The following is a 24,946-nucleotide window of genomic DNA, read 5'->3' as shown; positions in this document are numbered from 1 at the left end:
AGAACACATGCAGCCCTCTGTGCTTTTCCAGCCCACAGAACACATGCAGCCCGCTGTGCTTATCAGACAGCTTTTCCAGCCCACAGAACACATGCAGCCCGCTGTGCTTATCAGACAGCTTTTCCAGTCCACAGAACGCATACAGCCCGCTGTGCTTATCAGACAGCTTTTCCAGACCACAGAACGCATGCAGGCTGTCACCATACAGGCCAGACCTGGGCACTGAGGGAGGGGAGGGGAGGGGGTAAGGGCTAAGGTGGCACAGGGGAAGAACATAAGAACACCCACCCCCGGCTCTCTCAGCTGGTGCCAGTATGGGAGGGAGCATGCATGACTTGCTCTGAGGTGAGAAGAGGCAGGGAGACGAGGCAGGGAGGTTTTGAGGGAGTAGAGAAGGAGGGAAAGATTAACAGACTGATGCGGGATGGCGGTTTGAAAGCTTCGGCTCTCTTCTTCCTCTCTCCTCTCAGAGGGGGCCCTCTGATGACGTTAGTGTCCATTAAAGTTTCAGCGTGTTTACACAAGGTGAACACAGCCTCCAGCCATCCACCTTCAACAACCCCCCCCCCCTTCCCCTCCTCGAGAGATGGGAGATGGAGAGAGGTTTAGAAATAGGGAACGAGAGATGGGAGATGGAGAGAGGTTTAGAAATAGGGAACGAGACATAAGAGATGGAAAGAGGTTTAGAAATAGGGAACGAGAGATGGGAGACTGAGAGGTTTAGAAAAAGGGAACGAGAGATACGAGATGGAGAGAGGTTTAGAAATAGGGAACGAGAGATAAGAGATTGAGAGAGGTTTAGAAATAGGGAACGAGAGATAAGAGATTGAGATAGGTTTAGAAATAGGGAACGAGAGATAAGAGATTGAGAGAGGTTTAGAAATAGGGAACGAGAGATGAGAGATGGAAAGAGGTTTAGAAATAGGGAACGAGAGATGGGAGATGGAGAGAGGTTTAGAAATAGGGAACGAGAGATGGGAGATGGAGAGAGGTTTAGAAATAGGGAACGAGAGATGGGAGATGGAGAGAGGTTTAGAAATAGGGAACGAGAGATGGGAGACTGAGAGGTTTAGAAATAGGGAACGAGAGATGGGAGATGGAGAGAGGTTTAGAAATAGGGAACGAGAGATGGGAGATGGAGAGAGGTTTAGAAATAGGGAACGAGAGATGGGAGATGGAGAGAGGTTTAGAAATAGGGAACGAGAGATGGGAGATGGAGAGAGGTTTAGAAATAGGGAACGAGAGATGGGAGATGGAGAGAGGTTTAGAAATAGGGAACGAGAGATGGGAGATGGAGAGAGGTTTAGAAATAGGGAACGAGAGATGGGAGATGGAGAGAGGTTTAGAAATAGGGAACGAGAGATAAGAGGTTTAGAAATAGGGAACGAGAGATGGGAGACTGAGAGGTTTAGAAAAAGGGAACGAGAGATAAGAGATGGAAAGAGGTTTAGAAATAGGGAACGAGAGATGGGAGACTGAGAGGTTTAGAAAAAGGGAACGAGAGATACGAGATGGAAAGAGGTTTAGAAATAGGGAACGAGAGATGGGAGATGGAGAGAGGTTTAGAAATAGGGAACGAGAGATAAGAGATTGAGAGAGGTTTAGAAATAGGGAACGAGAGATAAGAGATTGAGATAGGTTTAGAAATAGGGAACGAGAGATAAGAGATTGAGAGAGATTTAGAAATAGGGAACGAGAGATAAGAGATTGAGAGAGGTTTAGAAATAGGGAACGAGAGATGGGAGATGGAGAGAGGTTTAGAAATAGAGAACGAGAGATAAGAGATTGAGAGAGGTTTAGAAATAGGGAACGAGAGATAAGAGATTGAGAGAGGTTTAGAAATAGGGAACGAGAGATAAGAGATTGAGAGAGATTTAGAAATAGGGAACGAGAGATAAGAGATTGAGAGAGGTTTAGAAATAGGAAACGAGAGATGGGAGATGGAGAGAGGTTTAGAAATAGGGAACGAGAGATGGGAGATGGAGAGAGGTTTAGAAATAGGGAACGAGAGATGGGAGATGGAGAGAGGTTTAGAAATAGGGAACGAGAGATGGGAGACTGAGAGGTTTAGAAATAGGGAACGAGAGATGGGAGATGGAGAGAGGTTTAGAAATAGGGAACGAGAGATGGGAGATGGAGAGAGGTTTAGAAATAGGGAACGAGAGATGGGAGATGGAGAGAGGTTTAGAAATAGGTGGGAGATGGAGAGAGGTTTAGAAATAGGGAACGAGAGATGGGAGATGGAGAGAGGTTTAGAAATAGGGAACGAGAGATGGGAGATGGAGAGAGGTTTAGAAATAGGGAACGAGAGATGGGAGATGGAGAGAGGTTTAGAAATAGGGAACGAGAGATGGGAGATGGAGAGAGGTTTAGAAATAGGGAACGAGAGATGGGAGATGGAGAGAGGTTTAGAAATAGGGAACGAGAGATAAGAGGTTTAGAAATAGGGAACGAGAGATGGGAGACTGAGAGGTTTAGAAAAAGGGAACGAGAGATAAGAGATGGAAAGAGGTTTAGAAATAGGGAACGAGAGATGGGAGACTGAGAGGTTTAGAAAAAGGGAACGAGAGATACGAGATGGAAAGAGGTTTAGAAATAGGGAACGAGAGATGGGAGATGGAGAGAGGTTTAGAAATAGGGAACGAGAGATAAGAGATTGAGAGAGGTTTAGAAATAGGGAACGAGAGATAAGAGATTGAGATAGGTTTAGAAATAGGGAACGAGAGATAAGAGATTGAGAGAGATTTAGAAATAGGGAACGAGAGATAAGAGATTGAGAGAGGTTTAGAAATAGGGAACGAGAGATGGGAGATGGAGAGAGGTTTAGAAATAGAGAACGAGAGATAAGAGATTGAGAGAGGTTTAGAAATAGGGAACGAGAGATAAGAGATTGAGAGAGGTTTAGAAATAGGGAATGAGAGATAAGAGATTGAGAGAGATTTAGAAATAGGGAACGAGAGATAAGAGATTGAGAGAGGTTTAGAAATAGGAAACGAGAGATGGGAGATGGAGAGAGGTTTAGAAATAGGGAACGAGAGATGGGAGATGGAGAGAGGTTTAGAAATAGGGAACGAGAGATAAGAGATGGAGAGAGGTTTAGAAATAGGGAACGAGAGATAAGAGATTGAGAGAGGTTTAGAAATAGGGAACGAGAGATGGGAGATGGAGAGGTTTAGAAATAGGGAACGAGAGATGGGAGATGGAGAGAGGTTTAGAAATAGGGAACGAGAGATGGGAGATGGAGAGAGGTTTAGAAATAGGGAACGAGAGATAAGAGATTGAGAGAGGTTTAGAAATAGGGAACGAGAGATGGGAGATGGAGAGAGGTTTAGAAATAGGAACGAGAGATGGGAGATGGAGAGAGGTTTAGAAATAGGGAACGAGAGATTGGAGCTGGAGAGAGGTTTAGAAATAGGGAACGAGAGATGGGAGATGGAGAGAGGTTTAGAAAAAGGGAACGAGAGATGGGAGATGGAGAGAGGTTTAGAAATAGGGAACGAGAGATGGGAGATGGAGAGAGGTTTAGAAATAGGGAACGAGAGATAAGAGATGGAGAGAGGTTTAGAAATAGGGAACGAGAGATAAGAGATTGAGAGAGGTTTAGAAATAGGGAACGAGAGATGGGAGATGGAGAGGTTTAGAAATAGGGAACGAGAGATGGGAGATGGAGAGAGGTTTAGAAATAGGGAACGAGAGATGGGAGATGGAGAGAGGTTTAGAAATAGGGAACGAGAGATAAGAGATTGAGAGAGGTTTAGAAATAGGGAATGAGAGATGGGAGATGGAGAGAGGTTTAGAAATAGGGAACGAGAGATGGGAGATGGAGAGAGGTTTAGAAATAGGGAACGAGAGATGGGAGACTGAGAGGTTTAGAAATAGGGAACGAGAGATGGGAGATGGAGAGAGGTTTAGAAATAAGAAACGAGAGATGGGAGATGGAGAGAGGTTTAGAAATAGGGAACGAGAGATGGGAGATGGAGAGAGGTTTAGAAATAGGGAACGAGAGATGGGAGATGGAGAGAGGTTTAGAAATAGGGAACGAGAGATGGGAGATGGAGAGAGGTTTAGAAATAGGGAACGAGAGATTGGAGCTGGAGAGAGGTTTAGAAATAGGGAACGAGAGATGGGAGATGGAGAGAGGTTTAGAAAAAGGGAACGAGAGATGGGAGATGGAGAGAGGTTTAGAAATAGGGAACGAGAGATGGGAGATGGAGAGAGGTTTAGAAATAGGGAACGAGAGATGGGAGATGGAGAGAGGTTTAGAAATAGGGAACGAGAGATGGAGAGAAATAAATAAAGAGAAGATGATAGAGATAAAAGCGGAGGGAGGTAGAGATGGAGCAGAAGAAAACGCAAGGAAGACAGAGAGAAGAAGGGAGAGAGATGAAGGGAGAGAGATGAAGGGAGAGAGATGAAGGGAGAGAAGATGGGAGAGAGAAGAAGGGAGAGAGATGAAGGGAGAGAGATGAAGGGAGAGAGATGAAGGGAGAGAAGATGGGAGAGAGAAGAAGGGAGAGAGATGAAGGGAGAGAGATGAAGGGAGAAAGAAGAAGGGAGAGAGAAGATGGGAGAGAGAAGAAGGGAGAATGAAGAAGGAGAGAAGATGGGAGAGAGAAGAAGGAGAGAGAAGAAGGAGAAAGAAGAAGGGAGAGAGAAGATGGGAGAGAAGAAGGAGAGAGATGAAGGAGAAAGAAGAAGGGAGAGAGAAGATGGGAGAGAGAAGAAGGGAGAGAGATGAAGGAGAGAGAGAAGGAGAAAGAAGAAGGAGAGAGAAGATGGGAGAGAGAAGAAGGAGAATGAAGAAGAAGAGAGAAGATGGGAGAGAGAAGAAGGAGAGAGAAGGAGAAAGAAGGGAGAGAGAAGATGGGAGAGAGAAGAAGGGAGAGAGATGAAGGAAAAGAAGAAGGGAGAGAGAAGATGGGAGAGAGAAGAAGGGAGAGAGAAGATGGGAGAGAGAAGAAGGGAGAGAGAAGATGGGAGAGAGAAGAAGGAAGAGAGAAGAAGGGAGAGAGATGAAGGGAGAAAGAAGAAGGGAGAGAGAAGATGGGAGAGAGAAGAAGGGAGAGAGAAGATGGAAGAGAGAAGATGGGAGAGAGAAGAAGGAAGAGAGAAGATGGGAGAGAGAAGATGGGAGAGAGAAGAAGGGAGAGAGATGAAGGGAGAGAGAATATGGGAGAGAGAAGATGGGAGAGAGAAGATGGGAGAGAGAAGGTGGGAGAGAGAAGAAGGGAGAGAGAAGATGGGAGAAAGAATATGGGAAGTTGAAGAAGGGAGAGAGAAGAAGGGAAGTTGAAGAAGGGAGATAGAAGAAGGGAGAGAGAAGAAGGGAAAGAGAAGAAGGGAGAGAGATGAAGGGAGAGAGATGAAGGGAGAGAAGATGGGAGAGAGAAGAAGGGAGAGAGATGAAGGGAGAGAGATGAAGGGAGAAAGAAGAAGGGAGAGAGAAGATGGGAGAGAGAAGAAGGGAGAATGAAGAAGGGAGAGAGAAGATGGGAGAGAGAAGAAGGGAGAGAGAAGAAGGGAGAAAGAAGAAGGGAGAGAGAAGATGGGAGAGAGAAGAAGGGAGAGAGATGAAGGGAGAAAGAAGAAGGGAGAGAGAAGATGGGAGAGAGAAGAAGGGAGAGAGAAGATGGGAGAGAGAAGAAGGGAGAGAGAAGATGGGAGAGAGAAGAAGGGAGAGAGAAGATGGGAGAGAGAAGCTGGGAGAGAGATGAAGGGAGAGAGAAGATCGGAGAGAGAAGAAGGGAGAGAGAAGAAGGGAGAGAGAAGATGGGAGAGAGAAGAAGGGAGAAATATGAAGGGAGAGAGAAGAAGGGAGAGAGAAGAAGGGAGAGAGAAGAAGGAAGAGAGAAGATGGGAGAGAGAAGATGGGAGAGAGAAGAAGGGAGAGAGAAGAAGGGAGAGAGAAGAAGGGAGAGAAGAAGGGAGAGAGATGAAGGGAGAGAGATGAAGGGAGAAAGAAGAAGGGAGAGAGAAGATGGGAGAGAGAAGAAGGGAGAGAGATGAAGGGAGAGAGATGAAGGGAGAAAGAAGAAGGGAGAGAGAAGATGGGAGAGAGAAGAAGGGAGAATGAAGAAGGGAGAGAGAAGATGGGAGAGAGAAGGGAGAGAGAAGAAGGGAGAGAGAAGAAGGGAGAGAGAAGATGGGAGAGAGAAGAAGGGAGAGAGATGAAGGGAGAAAGAAGAAGGGAGAGAGAAGATGGGAGAGAGAAGAAGGGAGAGATGAAGGGAGAGAGAAGAAGGGAGAGAGAAGATGGGAGAGAGAAGAAGGGAGAGAGATGAAGGGAGAAAGAAGAAGGGAGAGAGAAGATGGGAGAGAGAAGAAGGGAGAGAGAAGATGGAAGAGAAAAGATGGGAGAGAGAAGAAGGAAGAGAGAAGATGGGAGAGAGAAGATGGGAGAGAGATGAAGGGAGAGAGAATATGGGAGAGAGAAGATGGGAGAGAGAAGATGGGAGAGAGAAGGGAGAAAGAAGAAGGGAGAGAGAAGAAGGGAGAGAGAAGATGGGAGAAAGAAGATGGGAAGTTGAAGAAGGGAGAGAGAAGAAGGGAAGTTGAAGAAGGGAGATAGAAGAAGGGAGAGAGAAGAAGTGAGAGAGAAAAAGGGAGAGAGAAGATGGGAGAAAGAAGATGGGAAGTTGAAGAAGGGAGAGAGAAGAAGGGAGAGAGAAGATGGGAGAAAGAAGATGGGAAGTTGAAGAAGGGAGAGAGAAGAAGGGAGAGAGAAGAAGGGAGAGAGAAGAAGGGAGAAAGAAGAAGGGAGAGAGAAGAAGGGAGAAAGAAGAAGGGAGAGAGAAGATGGGAGAGAGAAGAAGGGAGAGAGAAGAAGGGAGAAATAAGAAGGGAGAGAGAAGATGGGAGAGAGAAGAAGGGAGAGAGAAGATGGGAGAGAGAAGTAGGGAGAGAGAAGATGGGAGAGAGAAGAAGGGAGAGAGAAGAAGGGAGAGAGAAGAAGGGAGAGAGATGATGGGAGCGGTTGAGAAGTGCGCTTATGCGTGATGGTGTCGATAATCTCAGTGTTCAGTGTGGAACGGTCCCCGAGGGGCGCGAGGTGAGGCCTTTTTTCTGGAGAGAGCACACAGGGACCTCTCCGTTGTCCACTCTGGGTGTGACAGCACATACATTTCAGCTGGAGTGGCTCGCTGCCATTATGGCTCTCACGCATTAGTGGCTGCACAAGAGTGGCCTGCCTCTTTATCCATTACAGCTCTGAGTCCATCACAGTTGCTCGACTCGCTGTCATTAGTTAACCTAGTCTGGAGTAACTGCGCGGGGAAAAGCCACCTGCTAATATTTAGCCAAGGCTGTTATAATATAAAGTGAGTGTACAAAAGATTAAGAACCCCCCCCAAGTTGGCTGGATGTCCTTGATGGTGGACCATTCTTGATACACACAGGAAACTGTTGAGTGTGAAGAACCTGGCACCTACTACCTTACCCTGTTCAAAGGCTTGCCCACTCACGCCCTGAATGGTGCCATTAATACAGGTAACGAGTGGAGGACAGAGGAGCCTCTTAAAGAAGAAGTTACAGGTCTGTGAGAGACAGAAATCTTGCTTGTTTGTAGGTGACCAAATACTTATTTTCCACCATAATTTGCAAATAAATTCATTAAAAATCCTACAATGTGATTTTATGGATTTTGTTTCTCATTTTGTCTGTCATAGTTGAAGTGTACCTATGATGAAAATTACAGGCCACTCTCATCTTTTTAAGTGGGAGAACCTGCACAATTGGTGGCCGACTAAATACTGTTTTGCCCCAATGTACACAATCCATGTCTCAATTGTTTCAAGGATTAAAAAACATTTTTTAACCTGTCTCCCCTTCATCTACACAAATTGAAGTGGATTTAACATCAATAAGGGATCATAGCTTTCACCTGGATTCACCTGGTCAGTCTTTGTCATGTATAGAGCAGGTGTCCATAATGTTTTGCGCCCTCAGTGTATTATAGGCACTTTACAATGGAGTGTAATTAGTTGTTCCTACCTGTGTTTGTCAAACCAAACCCTCGCTCTTTAATTCAATCAAGCCATCCATTCTGTCGTCTTTGCTCTATATCGGTATGGCTTTTCATGAATGGATTAAGTCTAATCATCCCTGTTGTACTTCATAATCCACTTCAAGTGCCTGACTATGAAAGTTCACTCTAGTTTAATACGATCTCATTTCCTTCCTGTCTCTTGGATTCCTTGTGTAATCTCTGAGCATCGTTCTCTCAGAACCTAGGCAACCAACCCACACCCGTCTCTCCACTGTATAGGATCATTTTACAGTGATCACCATGAAAACAGATGGAGTCCACGGAGTGCTCCAAAACGGCATTTGACAGCGAAAGGCACCCTCCATCCTTGTTGTGTCTTTTTTTTTCCAAAAACCTAAAAGACTATTTCCCATTGTCTCCCTCCGTGAAGTGCGACGTTTAATTTCTTCCCCGACATCCCATCGGTCTTGTGAAAGGACTTGAGTGCCGTTTCTCTAAATGCGTTTGTTCTACTCACTAGCGCTCACCTCTTCTTCTTTTCTCTCTCTCTCTCTGTCTCTCTCTCTCTCTCTCTCTCTCTCTCTCTCTCTCTCTCTCTCTCTCTCTCTCTCTCTCTCTCTCTCTCTCTCTCTCTCTCTCTCTCTCTCTCTCTCTCTCTCTCTCTCTCTCTCTCTCTCTCTCTCTCTCTCTCTCTCTCTCTCTCTCTCTCTCTCTCTCTCTCTCTCTCTCTCTCTCTCTCTCTCTCTCTCTCTCTCTCTCTCTCTCTCCTGAATTGTTTAAACCTAAAGTGCTCCCTCACATCGCAAACAGTTGCTGTACACCTCGAAGCGGCACACGTTTGCTGCCTGTCTTGAGTACCTATCAGGACTAAAGGCGAATGCAGAGATCTTAAAAGAACATATCATATGAGTCCTTTAGGGGTTCTTATTTGTTGCGTGTTGTTTTTGATGAGTCTTCATTTCAGGCTGTATAGTGCCCCAAAGTGGAGGTCATAATACAGATGAATATATTGAATATTACAGTGGCACGAAAAAGTATGTGAACCCTTTGGAATTACCTGGATTTCTGCATAAATTACTCATACAATTTGATCTGATCTTTATCTTAGTCACAACAATAGGCCAACACGGTGTGCTTCAACTAATAACACGCAAACAATTATACCAATCTATGCAGCAATCCAGGTAATTCCAAAGGGATCACATACTTCTCCTTGCCACTGTATTGCTAAAAGTCACCGTGTCCCAGAGAGATCTAAACATAACGCAGGGTGAGCCTACACAAAAAGAACAGCCCTTATTTTAAGTGTTTCTAAAATCCTCTATGGGAAAAATGTATGGTGGAAAAACGACTGGGACCATTTCCCTATTTAACTGCTTGGTTTTATGTGTATTATGACTCATACTGTGGTGCTTTATTGGTCTCATTGCTATTCTGCTGTCTTGCATGCACCTACTGTAATACAGTACAATAACATAAGAATCAATGAATATGTGAATATGCATGATGATTGAGGGTAGATGCAGAGCTCATAATGCAATCATCCCCCTAGCCCTCTGTTGTCATTATGTGACTTATAGCCAAGACCCCAGATACAGTCTTCCTCTCTCTCTCTCTCTCTCTCTCTCTCTCTCTCTCTCTCTCTCTCTCTCTCTCTCTCTCTCACTCATATTCTTCCTCCCTCTCTTCCTTATCTTCCCATCTTTCACACTTTAGCTCTCCTTATTTCCCTCTCACCCCCCACACTCCTCTGTCTCTCTTCCCTCCATCTCGCTTATCTCCTCTTCCTCTCTCAGTCCGTCTGTCAGATGTGTTGTTGAGTTATGAGGATTTGTGTGAGTATGTGAAGCGGGACAGAGTGGTGTCTGGTGACTCCGAACAATGAATAATTGGTCTGGACAGCGTTCTGCCACCTTCCAGGTCCCCTGCTGTCGTCATGATGTCGCACAAACCTTGTCTACAGCCTGTCACCTCCTCCACCCACTCAGGTGTAATGGAGTTGTCACCTGTGATCTGATCTGAAGTCAACTGTGTTTAACCCTCTAATGGTTCAGGTTAGGATTGTTGGGAGGGTAATCTGATTCTAGACCTGTGTTCAGTGGGGCAATTTCAACTTGGAGCAACAACACACCTCAGTCGCAGACACACTGCCTTCCTCTCCCCCTCCCCTCCATGATTCTCTTTTTATTCCCTCTCTAAATCAACTCCTCTCCCCCTGCGGATCTCTGCATTTAGTCATTTACGGTGAAGGGGGAGAATAGCAGGAGCGTTGCATGCTTAAAGCACCTGAGACGTGTTCCAATTTGGTGTGGGCAATAAATTGTGTGTATGTCGGGCAGGCAACTGTGTCCCTCGTTATCTGTAGTGCTGACAGGGCAGAGAGACAGAGATGGGCATTGAGGTGTGCCTGTCCAGCCAGCTGAGGGACCAGACACAGTCTGAGTCTCACAGTTTCTCTCTGACTTAAAGGACTAGTTCACTATTTTACAACTTGATGTTAGATGGTTTCTCACCCTGAAAGTATTCTATGGCCAGGAGAAACTGGAATCCATGGTTCCGTTTCGTTTATACAACCATTACTAACTTTAGCCGCAGCTCGCAAAGAATCTATGGAAGTGATGGGGGCATGTGAGCATGTATTTTTTTATGGCCAAATCACCTTTACGTAACATCAAATCAAATATGTAATTGATTTCAGTTGATTTTAACATTTTTCAAAACCTGCTCACATGCCACTGTCACTTCCATAGATTTTTAGGTAGTGGTGGCAAAAGTTAACTGAAGTTTGTAAGTTTGTTTTAAAGAAAATTTAACCATGAACCAACAGTTTGTCCTGGTCCATAGACGACTTTCAGGGTAAGGAACCATCTAACATCAAGTTGTAAAATAGTGAACTAGTCCTTTAACTGCTGGGCTCGCTGTTTTTTATGCCTTGTTGCAGAAAAGAGAAGGATCTCAAGAGAGAAGCTATGGCAATATAAATGTGTAGCTGTTGAGATTAGGGTTGCAAAGCTACCAGTAATTTACCAAAGTTCATGGAATCTTCAGTAATTTTGGTAATTAACAGAAAATCTTTGGCAATCTTATCGGAACTTTGGTCATTTATACTTGAATAACTTGAAAGAATATATTCATATATATAGTATTAATGTATTATATTGGAGTCCATATTGTCCATGAGTTTCTAGTAGACCATATTGTTCAAGAGAAAATAGCCTAATTGCTGAAAAAAGCATCTAATCAACAATGACATTATTTTTATTAACTCTGCAACCCTTCCAACTATTGACTTCTTTCACAACTTCCACCAACCAGTTTGACGCCAAAAGATTGACAACAAATACATATTGACATAGTCAATAAATAAAAAGTTAGTAAAATATTATATAAAGGATATTTCATGCTGAAACCTTCATATTAAACACCAATGGTATTCACTAAATGTATGGTTTATATTTAGGATGTTTTACAGCTTTGTCATACATTTTTATTTTAAAATCATGTTATTTAAATATTTCATATATTTTACATGTGTTAAGGCCACGCAGAAGGGCGAGAGATGATTACCGACACCTGTGATAATCTGAAATACCCAAATGGGCCACTAGATGTCTTGTGATAGATTACATAAAATCCTTGAAAGATACCAACATTCTGGTAGTTTACTGTTAAACTTTCAAAGTGTCCAGTAATAAACGCTCCCTTTGCAACCCTAGTTGATAGAGTGAGAGTGAGTCTCAGCCTTTTGAAGAAATCATTTTGATACTATTCTGTATATTCTAACTATGACGTCTGTAAGAGAGACAGGGAGAGAGGGAAGGAGAGAGAGGCAGGGAGAGAGGGAGAGAGAGACAGAGAGAGAGAGAGGCAGGGAGAAGAGGGGGAGAGGAGAGAGAGAGGGCAGGAGCAGGGAGAGAGGGAAGGAGAGAGAGGCAGGGAGAGAGGGAAGGAGAGAGACAGGGAGAGAGGAGGCAGGAGAAGGAGACAGGGAGAGAGGGGAGAGAGAGACAGGAGAGAGAAGGCAGGGAGAGGGAAGGAGGGAGAGGGAGAGAGGGAAGGAGAGAGAGGCAGGGAGAGAGGGAAGGAGAGAGAGACAGGGAGAGAGGGAAGAGAGAGAGAGGGAAGGAGAGAGAGGGAAGGAGAGAGGGAAGGCAGGGAGAGGAAGGGAAGAGGCAGGGAGAGAGGGAAGGAGAGAGAGGCAGGGAGAGAGGGAAGGAGAGAGAGGCAGGGAGAGAGGGAAGGAGAGAGAGACAGGGAGAGAGGGAAGGAGAGAGAGGCAGGGAGAGAGGGAAGGAGAGAGAGACAGGGAGAGAGGGAAGGAGAGAGAGGCAGGGAGAGAGGGAAGGAGAGAGAGACAGGGAGAGAGGGAAGGAGAGAGAGGCAGGGAGAGAGGGAAGGAGAGAGAGACAGGGAGAGAGGGAAGGAGAGGGAGAGGCAGGGAGAGAGGGAAGGAGAGAGAGGCAGGGAGAGAGGGAAGGAGAGAGAGACAGGGAGAGAGGGAAGGAGAGAGAGGCAGGGAGAGAGGGAAGGAGAGAGAGGCAGGGAGAGGGAAGGAGAGAGAGGCAGGGAGAGAGGGAAGGAGAGAGAGACAGGGAGAGAGGGAAGGAGAGAGAGGCAGGGAGAGAGGGAAGGAGAGAGAGACAGGGAGAGGGGAGAGAGGAAGGAGAGAGAGAGACAGGAGAGAGGGAAGGGAGAGGGGGAAGGAGAGAGAGAGACAGGGAGAGAGGGAAGGAGAGAGAGGCAGGGAGAGAGGGGGAAGGAGAGAGAGAGGGAGAGAGGAGACAGGGAGAGAGGGAAGGAGAGAGAGACAGGGAGAGAGGGAAGGAGAGAGAGACAGGAGAGAGGGAAGGGAAGGGAGAGAGAGAGAGAGAGACAGGGAGAGAGGGAAGGAGAGAGAGACAGGGAGAGAGGGAAGGAGAGAGAGGCAGGGAGAAGGGAAGACAGGAGAGAGGGAAGGAGAGAGAGGCAGGGAGAAGGGGGGAAGGAGAGAGAAGGACAGGGAGAGGGAAGGAGAGAGAGGCAGGAGAGAGGGAAGGAGAGAGAGACAGGGAGAGAGGGAAGGAGAGACAGGGAGAGACAGGGAGAGAGAGAGAGAGAGACAGGGAGAGAGGGAGACAGGGAGAGAGGGGAAGGAGAGAGAGACAGGGAGAGAGGGAAGGAGAGAGAGACAGGGGAGAGAAGGAGAGAGAGGCAGGGAGAGAAGGGAAGGAGAGAGAGGGACAGGGAGAGGGGAAGGAGAGAGAGGCAGGGAGAGAGGGAAGGAGAGAGAGACAGGGAGAGAGGGAAGGAGAGAGAGGCAGGGAGAGGGAAGGAGAGAGAGACAGGGAGAGAGGGAAGGAGAGAGAGACAGGGAGAGGGAAGGAGAGAGAAGGGAGAGAGGGAGACAGGGAGAGAGGGAAGGAGAGAGAGACAGGGAGAGAGGGAAGGAGAGAGAGACAGGGAGAGAGGGAAGGAGAGAGAGGCAGGGAGAGAGAGAAGGAGAAGGAGAGAGAGACAGGGAGAGAGGGAAGGAGAGAGAGACAGGGAGAGAGAAGGAGAGAAGGAGGGAGAGGCAGGGAGAGAGGGAAGGAAGGAGGGAGAGAGAAGGAGGGAGGCAGGGAGGGAAGGAGAGAGAGACAGGGAGAGAGGGAAGGAGAGAGAGGGACAGGGAGAGAGGGAAGGAGAGAGAGGGAGAGAGGGAAGGAGAGAGAGGCAGGGAGAGAGGGAAGGAGAGAGAGGCAGGGAGAGAGGGAAGGAGAGAGAGGCAGGGAGAGAGGGAAGGAGAGAGAGACAGGGAGAGAGGGAAGGAGAGAGAGACAGGGAGAGAGGGAAGGAGAGAGAGGCAGGGAGAGAGGGAAGGAGAGAGAGGCAGGGAGAGAGGGAGAGGGAGAGAGGGAAGGAGAGAGAGGCAGGGAGAGAGGGAAGGAGAGAGAGACAGGGAGAGAGGGAAGGAGAGAGAGGCAGGGAGAGAGGGAAGGAGAGAGAGGCGGGTGAGAGGGAAGGAGAGAGAGGCGGGTGAGAGGATGTTAAACTGGGAAGTATCAGGACCCTAACAATAAAACGTTGAGTTCTCTCCACTTTGGTACAGGGTTAAAGAGCCTGAGGGACCATGCAGACCCGGGCCTATATTTCTCCCCCTCCCACAGGAGGCCTCTCCTGGCTTGGCTACTTTAGTTAATTACCATCCCCTGCCTTCCCTCTAATTAGCAGTAGCCTTCAGTTTGATGTAATCAGCCTGAAGTGGGCTTCCATCTTCTGCTCCTACGCCGATCCTGATCTCTCCTGTCACACTGATGACTCAGGTCACAACTTACAATTATAACTCATGAAGTTAATGAGCAAACTCTCTCAAACTTCACTGGTTGCATCCTTAGAGGGCAGGGTAAATGTCAATTCTATTTCCATTCAGTCAGTTGAGGAGATAAACGGAAATTCCAATTCAAAAATGAAAATGTGCCATTTATTTTCAATTAAGATCCTTCTTGCATCAACACCATCATTCCACATGAATTCTACTCCTTTCGTATTATCTCCTGTCTGTCCTCTGTAGGCTGGTGGCAGTGCAGACCTGCAGATAGATGTGGCCATTCTGTTAAGGGTTTATAAGGTCTGCAGGCACAAGATAGATGTGGAGCACTGCGGCTGGGTGACTGATTCACTCCTATTAAAACAAAGACATATTACACAAACTCAGCATTCCAATTATATTTCACCCAGGAAAGAACACTCCGCAGATAGGCTCCTGTTTGGAGTCTGATGGGCTTGTCATCTTAATGAATCTAATGAATGACTTTCTACACTGTTCAGGGAAAAAATATGCCACTTTATGTTTTTCTAGCAACTCATTTCACACTTCATTAACGGCTAACGTTGTTCATCATATCAAATGCTACATTGATAGAATCAGGTGTTAATCGTCAACCTAAATGTAAGCAGCTTTCCTCAGCTAACCCATCCTGCATGAAACAACATGAAACACACACACACACACACACACACACACAACACACACACACACACACACACACACACACACACACACACACACACACACACACACACACAACCCTACCCGCTTTCTCTAAACTCACAAGGTTTTAACACAGAGGCAATTGTCACATGGTTGAGCTGAATACCTGTCTTTCACATACCCTGTTGATATTCAGTACCAGTGAGTCGTTTAGCCAGTCAAAGATCAGATCTCCATTGTGGACATCTAATATTCATCAGTGACAGCCTGCCTCCCTCTCCCAATGCTCCCACGGGGTTTTGGTATTTGGTATCTTGGGGTAGAGGTAGTTGGTATCTGGGGGTAGAGGTAGTTGGTATCTTGGGGTATAGGTAGTTGGTATCTGGGCGTAGAGGTATTTGGTATCTTGGGGTATAGGTAGTTGGTATCTTGGGGTATAGGTAGTTGGTATCTGGGGGTAGAGGTAGTTGGTATCTTGGGGTATAGGTAGTTGGTATCTGGGGGTAGAGGTATTTGGTATCTTGGGGTAGAGGTATTTGGTATCTTGGGGTAGAGGTATTTGGTATCTTGGGGTAGAGGTAGTTGGTATCTGGGGACCGTTGCTCTGTACCAGTCTCGGGCCTGGATTTTTTTTGCCATCTGCCTAACAAGACATGGCAGGAGATTGTGACCTGAGAGGAGAGGGTTGTTAGAGTCCCCATGTGGGATTTAGTGTCTCCTAACCTAACAGGTTATTTCCCCACTCAAGGCTTGAGGGTTGTACCACAGCCATGTCCAGTCCTGTTTTTGACGGTTCAGTGTCTGTTGTGTGGTTCAACTCGTCTTACTTCAAGGGGGGTATTTTTATTCCTGCTCTTCTGACATGAAAGAAAAAGAGAGAGAGAGAGAGAGAGAGAGAGAGAGAGAGAGAGAGAGAGAGAGAGAGAGAGAGAGAGAGAGAGAGAGAGAGAGAGAGAGAGAGAGAGAGAAAGGGAGACTGTTCTCCCTGTGTGGAAGCCTCCAAGGTCACTGTCTGTGTTCCTCCGTCAGAGTGGGTGAGTTCCTGACGAGGCAGACAGCTTCCATTTCTCAACGACTGTCAGGCGGTCTGTTTTTTAAACGCCTGTGAGACGGATATAAGCAGAGGAATGAATATGTTCTCTGTTTTTCAGAGTATTACCTGAAAGTGTTTTTTTTCTAGCCCTTATCTCTCTGTCAGTAATAGGACCTCAGTGATATCTGTCAGATAGATAGTTTCACCATGCAGCCCAGCTCTGGGTGATTGGCAGGTAGGCAGTTCCAGGTAGATCTGGGATGAATTCTGTGCCCCTCCGAGCGCCCATATGACGGGTGAGGCCTGTTGGCTGGCAGTTTCATAGCCACCTCACTGTTCATTGGCACTGCAGGGCACAGTGATAGAAACACAACAGGGTTGAGGTGCCTGGGGTGAGCCGTACTGTGTGATGTTGACTGGTGAACTTCCTTTGACCGCCTGTCCTAAATCAAAAAAGTACAGTAAAAGTCATCTGCAGTACGGTCTTCTTTTGAAGATGGGTTGAAGACATCGATCAAAAGCCTTCTGAGTGAACTGACATAGACATCTCTATCATGTCGTTGAAGATCTTCTCTGACGCTTCACAGATGTTTTCTGGTCCAATTTGTAAAGGGCAGAGAGCCATTTTGGATCAAAGTATTGCTATGGCCTTTACTTGAAGGGAGGTAATAAAGGAACTTCAAGAAGGTTGGGTATCGCAGTTGAGGGTGTGGGGTTGTAAGTGTTGGGGGGGGGGGGTACGTAGAGGACTAAAACACACTAGATTAGCCTCCTGTTGACAAGCTAATTGCCTGGTGAGACTGTTAACTCACCCACATCACGTTCCTCACTAGATGAGGAACCCAAAAGTGTCCCAGCTTCCCTAAAGGCATTTAACTATCTGGTAGCTCACTGCCTCTGTGACCAATTGGCGTTTGGGGGATCTGTCTGATGAGAAGTGGGGGAAGTGGGGGAAGTGGGAAATATGGGAATGGGGGGGTGTGACGGGGAGATAGCGATAGGGCCCCCGCTGCATCTCTCTTTGGGGAGATCCCTGATGGTGGTGTCCCCTCTGTAGTGAGGAGAGTATCTCAGTGAGGGGTCTTTGAAGTAGTGCTCTTTCATTACCAGGCCGTAATCCTTTGTGCTGCTATTATATATTTATATATCTGCACACCGCTCCCATCCTCCTCCAATAAACTATGTTTAGAGGTTTAAATCTGGGCCGTGCAGCATATGTGTGTTATAGGTGGTTGTAATGCTCTGAGTCTTAATTTGATACGCATGTCTGAAAATGCTGTACTGATGAAATTATGAACACAATATGCAACAATTTTAAAGATTTGACTGACTTACGGTTAATATAAGGAAATCAGTCAATTGAAATACATTAATTAGGCCCTAATCTATGGATTTCACATGACTGGGCAGGGGTGCAGCCAGGCTCACCAACAAAAGGGCTTTATTTTTCCCCACAAAAGGGCTTTATTACAGACATAAATACTCCTCAGCATCCCCCCTGAACCTCCACAGATGATCCCGCAGGTGAAGAAGCCTGATGTGGAGCTTCTGGGTTGGCATGGTTACACATGGTCTGCGATTGTGAGGCCGGTTGGACGTACTGCCAAATTTTCTAAAACAATGTTCATTTCAATGATCTGGCAACAGCTCTGGTGGACACTCCCTCAAAACCTGAGACATCAGTGGCATTGTGTTGTATGACAAAACTGCACATTTTAAAGTGGCCTTTTATTGTCCCCAGCACAAGGTGCAGCTGTGTAATAATTATGCAGTTGAAATCAGCTTCATGAGATGCCACATCTGTCAGGTGGATGGATTATCTTGGCAAAGGATAAATTCTCACTAACAGGAATGTAAATACATTTTTCCCTAACATTTGAGAGAAATAAGCTTTTTGTGCGTATGGAAAATGTGTTGGATTTTTTGACATGTCGCGTTTATATTTTTGTTCCGTGTATATTTAACATGTCAGAGGAATAACATGTTTGTGTTAACCCTGTCTCAACCCTGTGAGTGCAGCTGTCCATATGTGCATTCAACAGTGGGAAATCTCAGGTGACATTTTACCCACTGAGCACAGACATCAGTTCTACTACGACTTGTGAACTCAATGTGAAATCCACAAAACATTTCACCATGTCATTTGGATTAAGGGTAAAAGATGGGTGAAAAAAAGACTAAATGTCCGTACGTTGATGATTTTTTTTTTTGCAAAACCAATTTGTTTCCCACGTTGATTCAACGTCATCACATTGATTTTTGGGATTAAATGGACGTGGAAATCATATTGATTCAACCAGTTTTTGCCCAGTGGATGTTCTTTACTACTTTTGGATAGAGGTAGTGCACTATATGGAGAATAGGCCTTGGCCAAAAGTGAGATGGAGAATGAGATGTCAGAGGACTCTGGCCAAAAGTAGAGCACTATATGGAATAGGGTGTGATTTAAGACACAGCCAATGAATTCTGTGGACAGTGCTGCCCAGTGCCACCCTACTGCATGGCAGTCTGGCAAAAGACTGAGACTAAACAGAGCTTGGTAACAAAACAGACCACAACCCTCTGGGCCAAAACACAGGTCTGTCCAGATGACTAGATCTATCTTTATGTTCCTCAACACAGCACTTCGGTTACAAAGGACATGACAGCAGTATCCTTGAGATGTCCAAGGCTGCTTATAGCTTATGTATTCACAGTGTGACAGAAACTGTTCCAAACCTATTCAGAGCACCAGGGCATCTTGAATTATTCAACTAGATATAGTGTTGGGCTCTTTCTTTCTCATCTCTCTCTCTCTCTCTCTCTCTCTCTCTCTCTTTCTCTCTCTCTCTCTCTCTCTCTCTCTCTCTCTGCCTATATTTCTCTCTCTGGCTCTTTCCCTCAATATACCATTCGCAAGGTCAGTGAGTGCAGAAGGCAGGGCTACTGTTCTGTCGTCAGTTTGTCCTCAGAGCAGCCTGCTGGGATAGAGCGCTGGAGAAGTTGATACGCCGCTGTGGCAGGGAGCTTCTTTGCTTGTGTGTGAGCGTTAAGTTGAATGCACTGGAAAGCAGAGATACGTGCGAGGCTGACTTGTGCGGACGACAAAAACGCGCGGAGAGAGACACATTCACATTCTCTCGCCAATCACTCTGTGAGTTTGTGTGTGCATGCGCTGAACAGTAGAAGCGACGTTTGACGTCTGTACCGGGAAAGAAGAGAGGAGAGGCGATCTGGGAGCGCGCAATTCTTTTTTAACTCATCTATTTTAACGTGTATTTTTTTTAAACTCATTCTCGGGAGGGCTCAAGGGTTGGGCTCCGCGGCGGATACACACAGAGCAATGACTGGACTGGCATACGCTCTCAACAATCTACCGGCTTTCTCTAATATCTCCGGGTAGCGGATAATATCCTCACCATCTCCCGAGTGTACTGACAAATAAAGACCCAATTGTTGACTGGTATTGACTTTAAAATGTCTTGAGACAAGAGATCTTACAGAGAAAATGACAGTAAGTATTGGTGCTGCGTTTGTTGTGATGACTATTCAACCCATAGGCTGGGCTATTTGCGTTACCTTAATTTATGTCTTCTATAGGTCATCGGTCATACTAGATTTATTTAGAATAGGCTGTTTTCTGTCATTCAGACATTTTAATATAGGGCGTTTGCAGGTTAGTAGACTATCATTAGTACAGTCGGTACTTGAGCTGGTTTGTTATCGGATATCGTCTGTCTTATTCAATAGACTATATCAGCCTAACCATGGAGGGGTAAACAGTGTTTATTGATATGTAGTGCAGTGTGGTCTATTGATAGGAACCCTGTCGTCAGTGTGGACTCGTTATTGTGGTTGTCATCTGCGTTGTGAAATTGGATGGTACTGTCACCGCTGTTGCCGGGGGATATGAGGTTTTCCGGTTACTTTTTGGGAACATTACATCATTTGAGGATGAATGACTCTGCAGATGGCTATTTGCCCTCTATCTGTTTATGAAGTTGATACAGTATTTACCTGCATTAAAGGTGTGTATTAATTGGCATCGACTGAACACACTTTACCACAGCGGGTGGGCTATTGCACAGAGCAGAGGTTTGGGGAGCCTAAATGACACCATGAGGCATGGGCGTTAAATGTAATGACCATTTAGCCTAATAAGCAAGTGCAAACTGGTTTTGTAGCTTATTCAAAAGTACATTAAAACGACAGGGGTTTATTATTGTGGCCAGTGTCCCCTCCAAGACACGAATTAAACCCAAAACACCCGCCTTGCTGTCGGGGTGGGGTTCCGCGCAGCTGTCTATTTGCATGTATTGTACGGCCAAATCCACCCAGTGTAAACTACGAGGTTAATCGGAGAGAGGATGAACCAAAGCGGGGCCCACCGCTCCCCCGCCCGGATCTCTTGACGGGATTTTTCTCCTTCTGAATCACTTTAAATAATAAGGCTACACATTTTACACGGACTCAAATGAACCGACGCCAAACATTGTATTAATATGATAATACAGGAGCTGGAAGCGTCACTTTAATTCCGACGTGTTTGATAGGGCTAGAGCTGTTCTATTCTTTTTAGAATTATACAGGCTACGCTACACTCATTCCCACCAATTGAGCCGTTGCCCTTTTAACGACTCGCAGGTTGAGATTTAAAACGGATTCCCACGGCTTCCCCACTATAGGCTAAAGTGGTCGCCTACTTTAATGGCTGGAGCTAAAGGAAACACGCCATGATCCCTTATCTAGCTTCTTAGTTATAATGTACAGAGTAGGATAATATAATCGTTTTTGAATCATCTTGGAATGGCAGGCAGACTTTCGAATAAAAGCAACCGGAGGGATCATTGTAGCCACATTGTAACGAACGCGCACCACTCTTTAAAACGCCTGCGCATGGATTCGTGACCTCGTGTAGGCGATGTGTCACATGTATCCTACACAACATTTTGATCTCGAATCTTAATCATAAACGTGACTGGACTCGGGGATATGGGGCGAGGTGCAGGATGCGCGCATATGTCCCCCCGCCTAGATGTCAACTAGCCTACTACGACATTGACACGAGGTGCAAGCTATCAATCGGTGTGTCAACCCCCTTTTCAGATGTTGTCCTTGTTAAAATAGTCCACATTCACAATATAAAATCAATGTAACGAAACATTGTCATTTTGCGAGAGTGTGAGTTACAGTGAGCCACTATTGCCAACAGCTCGACTGTTGCCAGCCTGAACAATGGTCCATGTTCCATAAGAAAACGGTTAATTAGGTCTGAATGAAGTTGTGTTCTGTATAGTTACACTGTGTCAATAAATTGAACCTCTTTAAGGAGTTGAGTCACAGTTTTGAATCACTGGGTAGATTCATTCAACTGGCAACTAACATCAGTGATGACAGACATAAAGTTAGGTGTGCTGTGTATAGATTAGGTGCTGGTATCGTTTCATCTGCAGGTCTGCTTATAAACTGCATATTAACCGTTATTACATAGTTATAAGCAGACCTTAAATATCAACTAGTGGATACCACGTTTATGTCTCTGTGTCCAGTATGAAGGAGGTTAAGAGGTCGTTTCCCCAGCCAATGCTAACTAGCGTTAGCGCAATTCTTGGAAGTCTATGGGTATCTACTAGCATGCTAAGTATCCCGTTAAGATAAGTCTTATCGAATGTGGTTGGTGGGGAAAAAAAGGGTTACTGTTGAGGTGCTTGTCTATGTTGGTGGTTGTACTGATTGTTTTTAATGTCAGGGTTTGCCATTTTTGTATTCAAATGTATTGCACTCATTTCATCAACACTTTGTGAACTCCATTCTGTGGTGTATTTCGAAATGAACAGGCCACAAGAAAAATGAAGGACAATAAACATCATCAATCAATCAGTCTTGGTGTGTTGGATGCATAACAATTCGTTTTTTCCAGTTGTGACTTCGAATAAATTGCTGCTGCTTGTTTTTCATTAACTTTTAAAAGTGATGCCAGGCGCTATGTTAATGCGGCCGCTGAAAATAAGAGGCGAAAACACCCAAAGAGGTTCAGGTCACGCTGAGATTTGTGGAGGCCCATAAACAAGGTGGGCATTTTCATTAAGTTGGTAATCAATCAGACAGTGATTGCTCTGGCACTGGGCAACAACAGCAACACACACTGTGGCCTCACACTGCAGACAGTCAAGGTTAGACAGCCACCCTGGACTCATCCGTTTAAGTCACTCACAGCCACTGCAGTGCATGTTATATATAAAGCTATGGCAGTGGCATTCACCTCGGGACGATTGGAGAAAGAGATTGGTATTCCTCACATTGACCATTATTGTTGGGAAGACTTTGCCAAAGACACAGATAAGGAAATACATTGTGACAGCATCTGCCTCTGATTAACAATCGAAAATGGGAAACTATGTGATACGTGTGATGATAGGAGAAATCACTGCTCTCTCTCTGGCTCAGCTGTTACAATGCAAACCTCAGATATGAACAAACAGGAGGAGAGAGTCAGTCTGAGAGGAGAGGAGAGGAGAGAGTGGGTCTGGGAGGAGAGGAGAGAGTGGGTCTGTGAGGAGAGAGAGTTTGTCTGGGAGGAGAGAATGGGTCTGGGATGAGAGGAGAGAGTGGGTCTGGGAGGAGAGGAGAGGTTGTCTCAGGGAGGATAAGAGAAGGGAGAGTGTGTTTGGGAGGAGAGGAGAGGTTGTCTCGGAGAGGAGAGAGTGTGCCTGGGAGGAGAGGAGAGGTTGTCTCAGGGAGGAGAAGAGAGAGTGTGTCTGGGAGGAGAGGAGAGGTTGTCTCAGGGAGGATAAGAGAAGAGAGAGTGTGTTTGGGAGGAGAGGAGAGGAGAGGAGGAGAGGTTGTCTCAGAGAGGATAGAGTGTGCCTGGGATGAGAGGAGAGGTTGTCTCAGGGAGGAGAGGAGAGGATGTCTCAAGGAGGATAGGAGAGGTTGTCTCAGGGAGGAGAGGAGAGGATGTCCCAGGGAGGAGAGGTTGTCTCAGGGAGGAGAGGAGAGGTTGTCTCAGGGAGGAGAGGAGAGGTTGTCTCAGGGAGGAGAGGAGAGGTTGTCTCAGGGAGGAGAGGAGAGGTTGTCTCAGGGAGGAGAGGAGAGGTTGTCTCAGGGAGGAGAGGAGAGGTTGTCTCAGGGAGGAGAGGAGAGGTTGTCTCAGGGAGGAGAGGAGAGGTTGTCTCAGGGAGGATAGGAAAGGTTGTCTCAGGGAGGAGAGGAGAGGTTGTCTCAGGGAGGAGAAGAGAGGTTGTCTCAGGGAGGAGAGGAGAGGTTGTCTCAGGGAGGAGAGGTTATCTCAGGGAGGATAGGAGAGGTTGTCTCAGGGAGGAGAGGAGAGGTTGTCTCAGGGAGGAGAGGAGAGGTTGTCTCAGGGAGGAGAGGAGAGGTTGTCTCAGGGAGGAGAGGAGAGGTTGTCTCAGGGTGGAGAGGAGAGAGTGTGTCTGGGAGGAGAGGTTGTCTCAGAGAGGAGAGAGCGTGTCTGGGAAGAGAGGTTGTCTCAGGGAGGAGAGGAGATAGTGTGTCTGGGAGGAGAGGTTGTCTCAGAGAGGAGAGGAGAGGTTGTCTCAGGGAGGTGAGGAGAGAGTGTGTCTGGGAGGAGAGGTTCTCTCAGAGAGGAGAGAGTGTGTCTGGGAGGAGAGGTTGTCTCAGGGAGGTGAGGAGAGAGTGTGTCTGGGAGGAGAGGTTATCTCAGAGAGGAGAGAGTGTGTCTGGGAGGAGAGGAGATAGTGTGTCTGGGAGGAGAGGTTGTCTCAGAGAGGAAAGAGTGTGTCTGGGAAGAGAGATTGTCTCAGGGAGGAAAGGAGTGGTTGTCTCAGAGAGGAGAGGAGAAAGTGCGTCAGACAGGGACTGAAACGGTGCCAAGGAAATTAATGTAGAGGAAGGAAGTTCTACCGGGGCAGGAAGTGTTCTGTGGTTGTTGGTCTCAAACCACAACAGTAATCTCTGTATGCACACTTCCCTAAATTCTCTGTTTGTGTCCCTCTCTTCCTCTCTCTCTCTCTCTCTCTCTCTCTCTCTCTCTCTCTCTCTCTCTTTCAACCTCTATCTTTATCTCAATATCATAATTTCTCTTTTCAACCTCATTGTTTCTTACCTCTATTTATATCTATTTTTCTCCATTCCTCCTCTCTCCCACCTTTCTCTCCATCCCTGTTTCTCTCTCCACTGCAGGACTACCGGGAGGATGGCATGGACTTGGGGAGCGACGCCTCCAGTCGCTCCAGCTCCGAGTCCAACTCCAACAAGGTGACACCCTGTTCTCCCTCCTTAGACCTGGCATGCCTGGAGGTCTACAAGTCCTCCCCATCCCTGGAACTGGCAACCTTAGAAGGGGACTACAAATCCTCTCCCTCCCTGGATCTGGCAACCTTGGAGGATGAGGACTATGAGGAGGATGAGGACTACCAGGAGTACAAGAAGAAGGTGATAGAGGAGTGGAAGAGTGAGTACGGGGACGACTACAGCTCCCAGCAGGCCCCTGGCCAGGAGGAGGGTGGGGTTGTGGTAGGTGCGCCAGGCGGAGGCTTCAGGAAGCCCGTGAACAGCCGCAGCCTGGCCGAGGAGTTCCAGGATGTGAAGCCTCCACCCCTTCCTATTCACAGTGGACACACAGCCACCTTCGCTGCTGCCGTGCCTGAGGAACTGAAACAGAATGGCAACCTGATCCTGCCCCACTCCCCTACCAGGCCAGTACCCAGGGGCACGGGGGCCACTAAGCCCAGCCACAGGCGCCCCAGCCGGGTCAGAGGCGGCGTTGGAGGAGGGGGTGTTGGTGGAGGAGGAGGAGGAGGAATAGGAGGACGGATGGGGGGATACAGAGAGGAGGAGATTGTGGAGGAAGAGTCCCTGCCCACCATGGACTGGGCAGCTCTGGAGAGACACCTGGCGGGGCTGCAGAGCAGAGAGCAAGAGAACCAGAACCTCAATCACAACCACAGCCTGGGAAAGACCGCCTACACCTCAGTGAGTGGAGACGTTTTTCTGTGTGTATGTATGCAGGCATGTCTGT

General features: G+C 46.7%; 1 protein-coding gene across 4 annotated transcripts in view; it reads left to right on the top strand.

Annotated features, from left to right (window-relative positions):
• LOC118375531 (schwannomin-interacting protein 1-like) overlaps positions 1-24,946 on the top strand; it is a 386,524-nt gene that overhangs the window by 306,367 nt on the left and 55,211 nt on the right. For 2 of the 4 annotated variants that reach the window (XM_052522718.1, XM_052522728.1), the window contains one exon: positions 24,109-24,900. In XM_052522718.1, coding sequence (XP_052378678.1) covers positions 24,109-24,900 — 792 coding nt within the window. Of the gene's footprint in view, positions 1-18,909; positions 19,460-24,108; positions 24,901-24,946 lie in introns of those variants that run through there. The other 2 variants (XM_052522722.1, XM_052522730.1) reach the window with 2 other exon arrangements.

Source organism: Oncorhynchus keta, chromosome 1, assembly GCF_023373465.1.
Source record: "Oncorhynchus keta strain PuntledgeMale-10-30-2019 chromosome 1, Oket_V2, whole genome shotgun sequence".
NCBI classification, from domain to species: Eukaryota; Metazoa; Chordata; class Actinopteri; order Salmoniformes; family Salmonidae; genus Oncorhynchus; species Oncorhynchus keta.
The sequence above is the reverse complement of the archived record's forward strand: the minus strand, read 5'-3'. Positions and strand labels throughout refer to the sequence as shown.